We start from the raw sequence: 14,244 nt of genomic DNA, 5'->3' as shown, positions 1-14,244 counted from the left end.
TGGCACACGTGTCCGTGCATCCTTAGCACCCACGTCTGTGCGTCCTCGCCTCCTCAGCAGCTGGATCCTGGAAGCGCACGCTGCTTGGTTAACTGTGATGCTACTGTATGCTGGAGACTCCTCCAGGTCCCCTCCTGCCGAACCAGTCTGAAGCCTGAACCTCCTGGCCCCAGCAAGCTGTCCGCAGCACCCCATGGCCTGGCCCGAGCTGTGCACTGGGGCTGTGGAGCCAAGCAGCTCCCCTCCAGTGCTGGGGTCTTGAAAAGTCGCCAGTGCCCAGCCCTCACGCCCCTCATGCCCACCTGAGGCTCCGGGTTGAGCCCAGCTGCAGGGATGGTGCCAGAGCTGGGGAGGGAGAGCCACCTGTGCTGTGCCAGTGGGAGGGGATGTGCCTCCCACTCCAGTCCCAGCTGGGCATGGGCAGCCCTGGTGTGGCCAGGAGCAGCTGGCCAGGCTGTGCCTGGGTGGAGGGGTGCCCAAGGTAGCCCCAGACGCCTGCACCCCAATAACACCCTGGGCAGGAGGCCAGGCCAGCCAAGAGAGGAGGTTTGCAATAGCCTTACTCCAGGCAGGGGCTATTTTCTTCCTGGTAGCCTGGCCCTGGCTCCTCGCAGGAGTCCTGCGGGGTGCCAATGGGTGCAGAGGGCAGAGCTGGGGTGCCCAGGAGAGCCCGTGATGGCTGCCACACACCTCCCCCCTTACTCCAGCACCGTGAGAGGCCCCAGCTCCGCTCTCCCTTCCCCATGGCATCCCCAACCCAATGCCCATGGTCTGCAGAGCCGTGCCAGCCATGCAGGCAGCGGGGCCGGGGGGGCTCCACCAGTGGGGCAGGGCTCAGGCCCTGCATGCCCAGACCTCGGGTTACCCATGCTGAGGTCCCCATGGCTCCATCTGGTCATGCCCGTGACTCGGTGGGTGAGCCAGGAGGGGTACCTGAAGAGGTCTGCCAGCTCTCCCAGTCTTCCAGCGCCCCTCTGCCACTGGGGCTGGGGGACTTGGGGACATGTCCACCCCAACCAGGGCAACCATCCCATCCCGCAAGCAGCTGCAGGAGGAGCAGGGATTGGCAATGCTTTGGTAGGATGGTGGGCACCACCCATCGCTTGGTGTCCCCAGCAGCCCTCGCTGCTCCCGGGACAGAGCTGGGCAAGCAGCTGCTGCCAAACTCGCTCTGCCAGGGCTGTGCTTTGCATGGACCCTCCTCCCTGGGAGCAGAGGGATGGCCACCTCTGTCCCCAAAGAGGAACCTCCCTGCTGCTACTGGGGGCGGCACCAATCCAGCACGGGTCCCCACGCGGGCAGGGCACCCACGACCAGGGGACAGTGTGTGGCAGAGGGCAGGGTGCTGAGTAGGCTGCGGCTGTGCCGGACCCGTGGGCGAAGAGGCTCCTGGCACCACAGCCCCCTGCCCCTCTCCCCGCAACCCTGGCACCTACTTGATGGTTTTCTTTTCACTGCGGCCTCGGCTGGAGTCTGGAGTTCCCACAGTCTCCAGGGAAGTCTTGTAACGCTTACCCTGTGGTGAGGAGAGGGAGAGAAGAGTCAGGGGGCAGCAGGGAGACCCCCACTGCACCGCAGAGCATCGCAGCAGAGGATGGGGATGGGAGCTGCCAGGGCTGCACCTCCATCATCTGAAGGGTTTGACCTGGGTTTTGCCCTTTTCCCTTACAGCCTCCTGGTCGATGGGCTCCATCCCACCAAGCTGGGCAGCAAAACTCCTGATAGCTTCATCCCTGGGCCCTCACAAAGCAGTAGAGGCACAGGGGAGACACTGGCATGGCCGCCCTGGCTCTTGGGCACCATCCCCAAAAGGCTGGAAGGCAGGCAGGGGGCTCATGCCCTGCATCACCCCAAAGGCAGAGCAGCAGTCACCGCTTGCGCACCCCTCCACGGCCTCACTGGGGGAGAAGCAGGTAATTTTAGGATTAATTGAACCTGAATTAATTGAGTTCACCTTCCCCACTGAAAGGGAAGAGCTGCCATATGATAATGAAGCAGGCGCTTGCTCCTAACTGGGGCTTGTAATCAGGGCACTTCACTGTGATTTCCGACGGCAGGTTCAGCATGCTGCTCCGATCCAGGGCGGACAAGAGCATAATTAATGCCAATTAGCAAACAATTAGGAGCAGAGGCTGCTCCACACAGGTGTGGGGAGGCTGAGGTGGGATGGGAGCAGCTGCTGGAGCAGGCTGGGGTTGCGGACCAGCTCTCCCACCATGGTGGCCTTGGACCCATCAGCATCCCTTCTGCAGGAGCCAGCCCCGCACGCAGCCTGCCCATGGAACGGAGTATTTCTCCCTTCTCCTCCTCCCCAGCCTCGTCACCTCTGCACGAGGCTGTCTCCTTGGCAGTGCTGCGCCAAAGGACTCCCTGCGCCCTCAGCACAGGTGTCCTTGGGCAGCCACGGGCTTGTCCTGCCGGGAGCTGCAGGGATGCCTGATGTCCTTGCATGCCCATGAGCTAATCCTGCTGGGAGCTGCAGGGATGTTGGATCCCCTTGCATGCCCATGGGCTAATCCTGCTGGAAGCTGCATGGATACCCAACCCCTCAGATAACTCGTGGGCCATCATGGAGGGAGTCAGCCCTGAGCCACATGCTCAGCGTTGTCCCCAGCCGGCCATGGTAAAGGGCCTGTGGGGACATGGCAGCCACGGCTGCTGGCCCCCACTTTCCTGGCACTAGTCAGCCCAGGGCTGCCGTGCGAGCACAGCCTGGGGCCAGCCCGGCAGCCGCCCAGAGGGTTTGGCCGTGGTTCCCACTCAGCCGTTCCAGCTCCATGCGCTGTTGAGGGCCGGCCGGGATGCGCCTTTCCCTTCTGTTGTAAAATTGCAGCCTGAATGCCTTCCTGCACGATTTATACTTGTTTGTTCCCCTGCCAGCTTCATCCCTCAGCACAACCATCCCTTCTCCTCCCCAGCGCCCAGCCCTCCGCCACCTCCTGCTCCAGCCTGCCCTCTCTGGGGTGGCACCAGCCAGGCCTGGAAGCCCCTTCCCACCTACCTCCCCCCTCCGCACATCATGGTGGTTCCCACCGCCCTCACGCTGCCTCGTCCCCAGCTGGACCCCTTCTTCCCTTCCCAGGGGAGAGCTGCCTTCCCACGGCTTGGGGAGAGCCACCGGCACCGCCAGGGTGGGCATCTCCTGCAGAGGAATTGCTGCCACCATCGCAGCATTTGACCCAGATTTGGATCTGATGGCAAAGGAAATGTGGCCAAGCACGTGGCCGGACCCTGGTGCTGGGCTGCTCCAGGGAGAGGAGGAGAGGGAGGAAGGAGGCAGGGCAGGAAGGAGTGCTGTCCCAAGCCAAAGGCCCCCCTGCCACAGTGGGGGTCAGGGAGGGAAGCCGGGTGGCCTGGGGGGCTGGGGGCTGGCATGGGGGGCACAGCAGGCGGCAGGGACGGCTCACGGTGCCTGGTGCTGCCAGGGACAGGCTGGCTGCCTTCCCACCGGGCTCTTCCAGGCAGGAGTGTGCCCAGCAGGACAGGGGCCAGATCGTTACTGCTTGTCGCAAATATATGTATATATGTATTTGGAAACTTCCCTTTATGCTGCACAAACAGTTTTGCCCAAACATTTAATTATCACATCTCCTAAAGAGCAAAATAAAAGCTGCAGCCGGCACCCACCGCAAACCACTCACAGCAACTGCCTCTGCCCACTGGCAGCCGCGCACCTCGCTATCCCGACAGCGGGCACTGCCCCCCACCCATCAGGACCCCCCGCCCCAGCCATCACCCACGGACAGAGGGTGGCCAGGACCCACATCCCAATGCACCCCAGGACCCCGGGAAGGAAGGAGGTATGCCTTGTGCCTGCTCCCAACCCCAGGCACCCCCCAGCACAGGGGCACTTACCAGTTTGCGCTGGCACCACTGGCAGATCCCGCAGAGTACGATGGTGATGCTAAGGCTGACGGTGGTGATGGCTGAGACGAGGAGGACGTCGCGGGAGGGAGCCCCTGTGGAGGAGCAGAGCAGAGCTGCCACTCAGCCAGGGGACAGGGACAGGGTCAGCCCCGCACCTGGGGGTGTCCCCGGCATGGGCATGAGTACAGCACCCTGCATGAGCACCCAGGGAGAGCTGGGCCAGAACGGGGTGGGCAAAGGTGGGGAATATGGTCCAACTAACAGGCTCCATCACTGTTGTACGACAGCCCCCAGCTCCATGGACTCTGGGCTCCCAGGGGACTGCGTGCCGTGGCCTCCAGCCCTGGCCATGAGCACTCCCCGGGAGCCCAGGTTGGAGCCGAGCAAAGGCTTTAATCTCTGCCAGCACCCTGGGAGTGCTGGCATGTCCGGCAAAGGTCACAGCATCAGCACACACCTCCTGCTGCGGTATCGCAGCATCATGGCTGTTCTGTGTTGCTTCCCCTTCCCCTTTGCCTTCCTAATTGCCAACCCTTCCCCTTGTCCATCCCTTCCCCTTTCCTCTTTCCCTTCTTCTTTGCCTTCCTAATGCCCATCCCCATCCTTGCAACTTCATACTCTTCCCCTTCCCCATCCCATCCCCTTCCCCTTTTCCATTCTCTCCTGACAAGCCAGTCAGTTCCTTGCTGGATCTGTGCCCCTTCCATCAGTGCCCTGCAGCCACCCCACCTTAGTGGTCCCCTCTGGGTCAGCCAAAACCCACATGGATTCACCCCAAAGGGCAGTGCAGGCACTTGGCAGGGGCGGGGGCTTCTGGGGAGGGGATCAGGCAGCAGGATTCTCCCCAGCCTGGCCACAGGGACAATCCTGGGGATCCCAAAAGTGGGGGTGGACCCCTCTGCTGCTCCAGCATCACCCTCCATGGGCACTGGGGATGGTTACACGGCCAGGCAGGCATCTCCTACCCACCTTGCTCCTGCCCTGCACCCAGCCAGCCCTATGGGCAGGAAAACCCCCTCACCGGCCCCCAAGAGACCTGCCTGCCCCCCCCCCCCCCGCCTCCCCCCCTGGCACTGGGTGTCCCCGGCATCCAGCAGTCCCGCCTCAGGCTCTGAGCCCATGGCCATGCTGCCAGCAAACAGGGTGGCCCTGGCACTGTGGGAGGATGAGTATGGACCCAAGGTGGCTTGAGGGGGGTCCAGCGGGACCCCCAGCCCAGCTCAGCCCTGTCTCCTGGCAGGAACCCCCAACAGTATCCCTGTGGGAACCCCACAGCCAGCTCTGCATCCGGGGATTGGGACAGGCCATCGTTCGAGCCACAGCTGGCAGTGGGAAGCGGCGAGGCCAAAGCAGTTCGCCTGGAGCTGTACTGCAATATAAATATTAAACAATAATTGTTAATAATTAATTTGCCCGCAGACCTTGTTATTGTAATGAAATTTGCCAGTGGCTCAGAGGCTGGCGTGAGTCAGAGCATCCCGGGCAGCTGGACCGGGGCGCAGGCATCCCTCCGGCATGTGGGGGGGTCCCTGGTGCCACCAGCACCCTACTCCCGCCCTGGTGTGCAGATGGGTGCAGACCTGTAGCCCCACGGTCTCCGGCAGAATAAAAAAAGAGAAGTAAATGGATGATGGCAATAAAGGGGAATTTTATAAAAGCCCCTTAAGCAGCCATGTGGCCGGCACTGAGCCCCTGCCAGAGCGGGATGTAGGGGGCAGGAAGGTGATGAAGTTATCCCGGGGGTCTTCAGGGGACAGGGCTGGGGGTGTCCTGGCTCCTGGGCCATGGCCAGCGCCCCGGCAGCAGCACAGGCAGCTGGCACACGTGCTCCCTCCATCCAAACCCAGCGAGGGGGGCTCCTCCACTGCTCCTCGGTCACGAGAAGCCTGTGTATAAAACTTGCTTAGCAACTGTTGCCTAGTAGGGAATTTGGGACCAGCCCTTAATTTCAAACATTTATAAACCCCAGCTAGATAAGCTGCTGGGGGGATATAAAGCAGCTGTGCTGGTGGGGAGGGCTGGGGCAGCCCCCCTTGGGATGTTCAGCACACAGGGTAACTGGGCAGGCTGGTGAGGCTAGGAATGGGGGTGAGCCCTCCTCTGCCCCCCACAAGCACTGGTTCCCCCCATGGTGCTCCCCACAGCCCCGTGCCTGGGGACACTGTGACACGAAGCAGGGTGCCCTGCCTGGCTGCCGTGCATGCTGACACAGCGGTGAGTGACACCCACCGCAACCCCTCCAGGCTTAGCCTGGAGCTTCAAGAGGTGCTTTGGTCCTTGCAGGTCAAATTCCTCCCCAGTGTACTATGGTGAGAGGGAAATCAAAGGGGAGAAGGTGAGGGGAAGGGGCGTATGCTGCCTGCAGAGGTGCTGCCACGGCACAAATGAGGGATTAACCCGGCTCAGGAAGGAGCAATCCAGCGCGGTGTCTGGGCCCTGCCACCGAAGGGGTTGAAGAGGGACATTGGTGCATGCCAGCTCCCATGTGCTGTACCTGCCCCCAGCCAAATTCCCGTGCCAAGCTGCCACCACAGCACCAAACCTGGCATCACCCGGTGGAGCTGCTGGTCACACCGGGGGTGACCAGGGAGGCTCCCGGTGGGTTCCGCGCTGCGATGCTGGGGGCTTACGGATGGCATGGCTCATAGTCCCCGGTGGCCTCCAGGCTCAGCCACATGGGTCCCTGTGCACAGGCTGGTGCCAACCCTCCCCAGCAGGGACACATGTCCCTCAGCCCGTGCTGGCCATGTCCCCAGGGCTCGGGGAGAGATGCTGGCCCCCAGGGTGCTGCTGCCCTCAGCACAATTTGAATGACTCGTTTTCCGGGCAATTAGCACTAGTTAATTAGAGAAGCTGAGTGGATCAGAGCTCCTGGCTTGTCCCCAGCCCTGAGTCCCTGCCCTGGGGCATTGCATGAGGTCCCCAGGCCAGCAGCATCAGCTCTGTGGTTGGGATGCTTGGCGTGAGGATGCTGTGGGGCAGGTGGCCCTGGACACAGGGTACAGAGGGGTTGGGTGGACACATGGTTGGGAGTTGTGTGACCATGGTATGCATGGGGACACAGCCCTGAGAACGGGTGAAAAACACGGCGCTTGTTTACCACTGTCTCTGCCTCCTCCTTCCCCACTGCTCACATAAATCTCTGCTCTGCTGGCGTGGATACAGCCAAGAGCATGCGAGATGGTGGTGCTGGGACCTCAGCCCCACACACTGGGGGGGTCCACACCCCTGCCCTGGAGTCCCTGCAGCCACATGCCCCCCCCTTAAATCACCCCTGCCCTTCGCTGGTCCTGCCTCATCCCAAGAGCACAGCAAGGGGCTGCTCCGTGAGCTGGAGACCCCTCATCCGCCCTTGGAGAATGTTAAGGGGTTGAAGCGCTGTGAGGGCACCAGGGCTTGGGGCTCCCCAGCCCCTCGCGCCTGCTGGCAGAGCAGGGGATGGCTGCGGAGGCTGGGAAGGGAGGCGGCGCGGCCCTGCAGCTCTTTCATCAGTATTCAATGTCACTTGATGGGATATAATTCCACTTTTACAGCCGGTTATTGATGAGGGGATTACCTGCCTCGTTAGCGCCGCAGCTCTTCAGCATGGGATTTGTGTGGCACCACGTGAGCAGCAGCCGGCTGCGCTGGGGGAGAGGATCCCCACACCAGGGAAAAGGGTCCCCGCATGCAGGGAGAGGGTCCCCGTGGCAAACCCCCTCCCACAAGCCTGCACCTTGGCATGGAGGACCCTCACGGGTGGCCAAGCAGGTCTCCCTCCAGTACCCATTGGAGCCCCCTGTGCCCACGGCCCCCCGGGGTGCTGGGGAGCTGGGGCTGGCAGGGGCAGTGGCAGCGTGCCGCCATGTGCTCATCTTCCGTAAGCCGCCGCTCCTGCAGGCGCAGGATTAGCTGCCTCTGGAGTGCGAGTGAGCTCCGGCCTTTGTGGCTGTGGAGGAAACACTTCAAAACCCGACCCGAGCACAAGCAAGAGGCGCAGAAATCCAAGAGGGATTATGCTTCCCTAAGCAGTGTGTAAGCCGCAGATCCTGTAAGATCGGCCCGGCGGAGACAAGGCGCTCACGGCAAGAACTGCTGATGCCAACGGATTCGACATGCAGCTGAGTGCTGGCACCGGCAACGTGCAGGGAGGCAGCCCCACGCCGGGGTGGCGGTGGGTGTTGGTGCTGCGGCAGAGCCAGGCACCCCTGCGCAAGCAGCCCAACCTGAGGACACCCCGAAGTGCCTCAGCCTGCTCCCATCTCCCCCCTGGCCTTGGCCCTTGTCTTGTCGGCGTTGTGCACTTCAACGGCCCTGTGCATCTCAGTGGCTTTGTGCACCTCGGTGGCTTTGCACATCTCGGTGGCTTTGCACATCTTGGTGGCCCTGTGCACGCTCAGCTCTCCATGACAGACATCGCTTGACCCGCACACTCAAGGCAGCTACACCCCTTTCCCCCGCCGATCACCTTCCCTGGTAGCAGAGATGCCCTGTCTCCCTGTGCCTGTCCTGGCACTCAGACTGGACTGACAGCTTCCCCATCATCCCCAAATCCCCACCACTGACCTGCACCAAAGCCCTCAGCCCCGGAGCAGCACTCCCCGCCCTGGCACACAGCAGCGCCGGGAGGGCAAAGCACATGCAAGGGGCACCCAGGTGAGGGTGTAAGCTCCTGGCCGCTCTCCGAAGCAAAAGGCTCTTGCACAGCACAGTCAGGCTGGAAATCTCTTTCATGGAATGGCAAGTGCCCAAGCGCTTTGGATGAGCAGTGGGCACAAACCGACAGCATCTGCTGGCACTGGGGCTGGTGCTGACCTCTCCACAGGTGCCTCGGTGAGGACAGCCCTGGCCAGGCTCTCAGGGCCATATTTTTGGGTGCAGAGCCTGCAGTGCCCAGTTTCAGGTGGGCACAGCATCTCTCTGCAGCTGCTTGGTATTCCAGCCCCATCTCCCCTCGCCTCCTCCCACCTGCCCTGGCCCAGCAGTGAGACCCATCGATGCAAAGTACCCTGGGGAAGAAATCAAAGCTGTGTGGAGCCCCCCCCAGCCCCAGCCACCCGCTGTGCTCTCTGGAAGTGACGATCAAAGCCTCTCCCCACAGCCAGCACACCACAGCTCCACGCAGAGAAACTTCTCCGTGTGCCAAGCCGCCTGCCACCACCGAGCGGGGTGCCCGGTGTGCCAGCCCGCGGCGCTGGCTGCCTCGCCAGACCGGCAGCGGAAACACGTGCGTGCCCAGGGAGGGGGGAGCGGGAGAAGGTGCCAAGCAAGCAGCGCATCCCCACCACCACATTTTGCTGTGAGCCACCGCAAGCCGCTGAGCCAGGTGGGATGTGACGCTGAGCCCAAATGGGGATGATGGGACTGGGAAGGGGATGGGGCAACATTGTGGAGTGGGGGATAAGAGGGGGTCTGATCCTGCCCCATGTGGCATGAGAACATCCCCTTGTGCCACGGAAGGGCCGTGTCGTGGCGGAGGGCGGCTGGGCGGGGAGCGAGGCGGTCACATTGCCACGCCGGGGCTTCCCAGATGCTGTTTGCCTGGCACCAGGCCATTAATTCCTCCTCTTCTCATCCTCCCACTCATTTGCTAGATATTTCCCAAACCTCTTATTTTTAGGTTGCAGCTGAAAAGCTGTGAATTTGCAGCTTTCACTCCTGTGCAGGATCCCGGGTGCAATGCGGGTGGGAGCAGGGCAGGACCACGGTGGGGCTGCCCAGTGGGCAGAGCAGGCAGGCAAAGCTCATGTCATCAGCACAGGTGGAGGGAGAGGGGCTTGGCACAGAGGGGCTGCCGGGATGCAAAACCTCTGAGCAGGAACGAGGCCGTGCTGTCATCCCTGGAAACAACCCGATGGGGATTTTGGGGCTGCTTTGAGCCAGGCTTGGCATGCCATGGGGCAGAACCGGGCGGCCGCAGAGCTGGCAAGCTAGAGGGTTGAGATGGCTGGGTCCAGCGGCGCCACTTGCTCAGGGGCTGCTGGGGGCTGTGTGGCTACAAGCTGCTCAGCAGGGGACATTGGGAGCTTCATGGCTGTCCCGCTGCCCTGGCGGGGTCCTGGCCAGTGTCCCATCGTCAGACAAGCCTCAGGGGAGAGGACCAGTGCAGCACCACAGCTCAGCACCCCAGGCATGCCCAGGGTGAGAGGGAAGGGAACAGGCGTCTGTTCTCCATCTGTGCATCTGTCTGTCTATCTGTGCATCCCCCTCTCCAACACATCCATCAATCTCTCCATCCATCCATCCCTCATACACATCTGCTTCTCCATCCAGCCATCTGTCCATCCCCCGGAGCTGTCAATCTGTCTGTCTCTGCCTCCTCCATGCCGAGCTGCCTGCCCTGGGGGATTTGCCTCCGGACTGCCACAGACCCCCAGGACTGCCACCGACCCCCAGCGTGGCGCTGCCTCCTCTGCCAGCGACCCCACTGGATGGGCCGGCTGGTGCCAGGCACAGTGAGTTGCTCCCCGTGGGGGCACCTCTCCCCCAGCACCCATGTGCCTGGTGCTGCAGTGATGCCAAGGCATCCAGGCCCAGCAGAAGCACTGCACTGTCCCTGCCACATGGGCTCTGCAGGAGGGGGACACCCTCCTCAAACAGCACACGGCTCCTTCAGGGTGCAGCTGGACATCCCCTGTCCCACCCTATTGCCATGCATGGATGTGTCCCTCGGGCCCTGGCACCATGGTGATGGGCAGAGCAAGAAATTCATGTGATAGAGGGTGGGACGGGTCCCTCATGCACCCAGGTTTCATTTCATACCACCTTCACGGAGCAAGTCCCTGCTCCTGGTGTGGATATGGCACTGGGGTTGTGCCTCAGCCACACAGCCCTACCCAAGGCCAGCGGGCACCGCAGCAGTTGGTGCACCAGCGTGGCAGGGCTCACCCTCCCACCATGGGCCATAGCCATCCGGATGGGTTCAGCCCACGACTCCCCACGGAGAGGTGAGTCAGAGCTCCCGACACCCTGTGGCTGCTCTTGGCACCTGCCCCTGAATCAGCCGGGTCACAGGGAGAGGATGCTGAGGGCACCCAGCGCCTTGCCAAGCCCCCCGCTGGGCAGCCCTGCCTGCCGGCACCCCCCTGCCTGCACCCCCCCCAGGCGCGCTGCAGCCGTGCCTCTGCCCTGCTCCAGTATGTGGCCGGCGTGCGGCTGCATGCACCACATGTTCACGTGCTGCTCAGCGACACCACAAGGCCCTGGGCAACGCCATGCACATCACCACCACCAGCCCCGTGGCACAGCACACCCCACTGCACCCTCGGCAAGGCCCCAGCGCCAGCTGGGACTGCCACCCATACCCCCCTCCGGGCTGTCGCAAGCAGAAGCTCGCAGTGGAGGGAGAATTTGGCAAGTGAAGGCGCTCCTTCCCCCGGTGCGGGGCTATTTTTGGCTAAGGATTTCCGGAGAGGCGTGTGGTTTCTCTGCCTAGTGGTCCCCACTGCATCTCTCCTCCTGAGGAGCACCCAGACCCCCTAAGGACTTTTCTGCCCCCACGTCTGAGTCCCATGGGGTTTTCACCCATCGCCCTCCCCATTTCAAACCTGCTCCTGACAGCCTCGTGATGCCCCTCATCCCCCAGCGAGGCTGGCTTCTGCTCAGCCCCCTGCTCCAGGTCATCTCTGCCCCAGAACATGAGCCCTGCAGTCCTGGTCATGCCTGTGCCCTGTAGCCCCCCGGGCATCACCCCCCCCACCCCAGAGGCAAGCCCCAGCCCCACACGACCCAGGCACAGAAATCTCTCCTGGCAGTGGCAGCAGGCACGGAGGAGCAGGATGGGCTCTCATGCCGAGCTGCACTGCCAGCTCTTGTGCCGCCGCAACCGCCGCCACCACTTAGCCTCTCGCCCCAGGGCCCTCCATCATTCCCAGGCACTTCTGGTGACAGGGCGGGAGAGAGGGAGGCAGAAAGCCAGAGGCTCCCTGGGGGGACAGGAGCGAGCAGGCTCCATGCAGCCATGCCCCAGCCCCATGAGCCCCAGCTTACTTCCCCAGCCCTCCCTGTCCCCCCAGCAAGGCAGCATCCCCCAGCCACTGCCTCCCAGGACCCCCGCTGCTGCTGAACTTTGTGGCCAGGAAGGCCACCATGGGGACAGGAGCCCCACAGACAGCTCAGTGCTGGGGGGATGCTCAGGATCAGCCACAACCCCCAAACCAAGGGGCTGGCAGAGCTGGGGGAGGAAGAGGAGGGCCAGAGGAGCACACACGGGAAGATGGAGAAACGCAGCTGGTAGTGGAGGAGAGAGGAGGCAGAGGAGAGGAATAAAGGGCAGAGGAAGGCCCCAGGTGGAGGACTGGGACACAGAGCTGTGGCCAAGAGCCCGGGGCAAGTGGGGGTGATGGAAACTCTTCTGTAGACCTTGGTCCCTGGGCTGCATCCTCCAGTGACACACACACTGAGACCCTGGGGGAGCAGGGATGGCCACCCACAGGGGAGCAGGGATGGTCACCCATCTCCCCCCACCCCCGCAGCCACCCAGTGTCCCACAGACCCAGCTGGAGGGGAAGGGCTGTGCACACCTCATATCAGGGGTGCCCAGAGCCCCCCAAAGTGCCGCCTCAGGACTGTCCCCATAGTGTCCCCCACTCAAAAGGGCAGGGAGACCGCGCTGCTGCGTTGTGCCATCCCTCCGCACTGCCCCCGGCTTCATCTCCATCAGCGCGAGTCGGTCGCTTCCCTGTCAAACCTCATTAACTCCCCCCAAGGTGACCCTCTCCCCTCCTGCAGCAGGGCTGCCAGCAGAGCTGCCCGGGGACACCGGGGAGGGATGGGGTCCTCGCAGGACACCCCCAGCTCGCAGTCGGGCACAGAGCACCCCTGCACCACCACCGGGCTGGCACCCACAGCGGCGCAGGACCTGTTGCTTGGCACAGCCTGACCCACCACCCCCCTGAGCCCACACGTGCACCCCAGTCCCCCCAGATGCATCCCGGGGAGCCTGGCCACCCCGCTCGACCCTCGTTCGATGCTTTCGCTGCCGCTCTGCTTTTGCACACAGTCCCTGCGCGCCGGCCACGCTGGTGGCTCTTCGAAAGCCCTTCCTCTGCTGAATCCATCTATAATAGATATTGTAGCTGAGCCCCCAGGGGCCGGGGGGTGGCAGCGATATTATCTGCATCTGTCTTCATTCCCCCGCTCCCCCGCCCTTCCCCAGCAGGCTGAAAAGCCGCGAGATCAGGCGGTGGAAAGCCGCCTCCAGCTCCTCTCCTGCTCCTTGGTGTGGCCGGGGGCGGGGGGGGGTGGGGGTGTGTGCGAGGGGGGGGGGGGGAAATCAGGCAGACCTCCCAGCCAGGACCCCCTGCCTGGCTGTTGCCCCCAGTCCTTGTCCTTATTGTCCCCTAGTCGTGCAAGGGCCCTGGGACATGTGTCTCACACGTCTGCGTGTGTGTCCCCCCGGGCACAGGGAGGCTGAATGGGTCGAAGGTGGTGGGGGAGAGAGCAAGAGCAGGCAGGACCCTGGGGAGGGGAGCGGTGAGACCCTGGGAGGGTCATCATCATCTGCATGGATACCCCCAGTGCCACCGAGGATGGGGTGGAGCTGCTGGGGTGGGGGGGGGGGGGGGGGGGGGGGGAGGGGGGACATGACCACTGGGGGACAAAGGGACAGGGTGAGGCCATGGGAGATGATGCTCCGAGGTGCAGGCAGGACCATCCCCTGGCTTGAGCCTGCTCCCAGCACAGCAAAGGGGCTGGGGGCTGGCAGGGAGGTGAACCCCAGCCCTGACCAGGATGAGAGGGCTGGGGGGGGCAATGGAGCTGCCAGCGCTGTGCCTGCGCCGTGCGGGACGCATGGCTGCAGCAGGTGCCTGGCTCCCAGCGAGGCCGGCCAGCCTGCACGCTGCCAGCCCTCTGCTCTTTGTCTGCCTTCCCCGGCTGTCGTGCTTTCCCCCATCCTCCCAGCTGCTCCCCGCGCACCCCCAGCCCCCTGCCTGGCCCCTGCCTCACTCCTCAGGGTATTTCAGCTGATTTTGAATCGGGTTATCAGCTTTTGTCCCAGCCCTGGGAACCTGCTCCTGCAGCCCCCGGTGCTCGCCGCGCCAGCACGCAGAGCTCTCCATCGCCCGCCCCCGAGACAGCGCTGGGGGAAAACAGGCAGCTGCCTGGTTATTGATTCACCACCTCCGGCGAGTCCGCCGCGGCACAGCTCTGCTCGGCATGCTCCGGCTGGCCAGCAGGAATGCAGCCTGGGAGCATGGGGATGTGGGGCAGGGGGGTCCAGCCCCCCCCCAGCACCTGCTTGATGCACTGAGAATATGAAGCTGTTGAGGTGCAACTGCCTCCTCAGAGAGGGGGACAGCTCGCAGGGACAAGGATGGAGCAGGGGGGTCTTGCATTGCAGCAGGGAGGAGGGAGCTGCCCAGTGCATGTGGGTGGTGTGGGGGACATCATCGCTGT

At 63.3% G+C, this 14,244-nt stretch overlaps 1 protein-coding gene across 4 annotated transcripts in view; it reads right to left on the bottom strand.

The window, feature by feature from the left end:
• The window catches only part of SYT7 (synaptotagmin 7), a 31,400-nt gene that overhangs the window by 14,618 nt on the left and 2,538 nt on the right, over window positions 1-14,244 (bottom strand). For all 4 annotated transcript variants that reach the window (XM_055721846.1, XM_055721845.1, XM_055721847.1 and 1 more), the window contains exons 2-3: window positions 3,856-3,959; window positions 1,437-1,516 (exon numbers count right to left, since the gene is read on the bottom strand). In XM_055721846.1, the coding sequence (XP_055577821.1) occupies window positions 1,437-1,516; window positions 3,856-3,959 (184 nt within the window). The remainder of the gene's footprint in view (window positions 1-1,436; window positions 1,517-3,855; window positions 3,960-14,244) is intronic.

Source organism: Falco cherrug, chromosome 10 (genome assembly GCF_023634085.1).
Source record: "Falco cherrug isolate bFalChe1 chromosome 10, bFalChe1.pri, whole genome shotgun sequence".
Lineage (NCBI taxonomy): Eukaryota > Metazoa > Chordata > Aves > Falconiformes > Falconidae > Falco > Falco cherrug.
The sequence above is the reverse complement of the archived record's forward strand: the minus strand, read 5'-3'. Positions and strand labels throughout refer to the sequence as shown.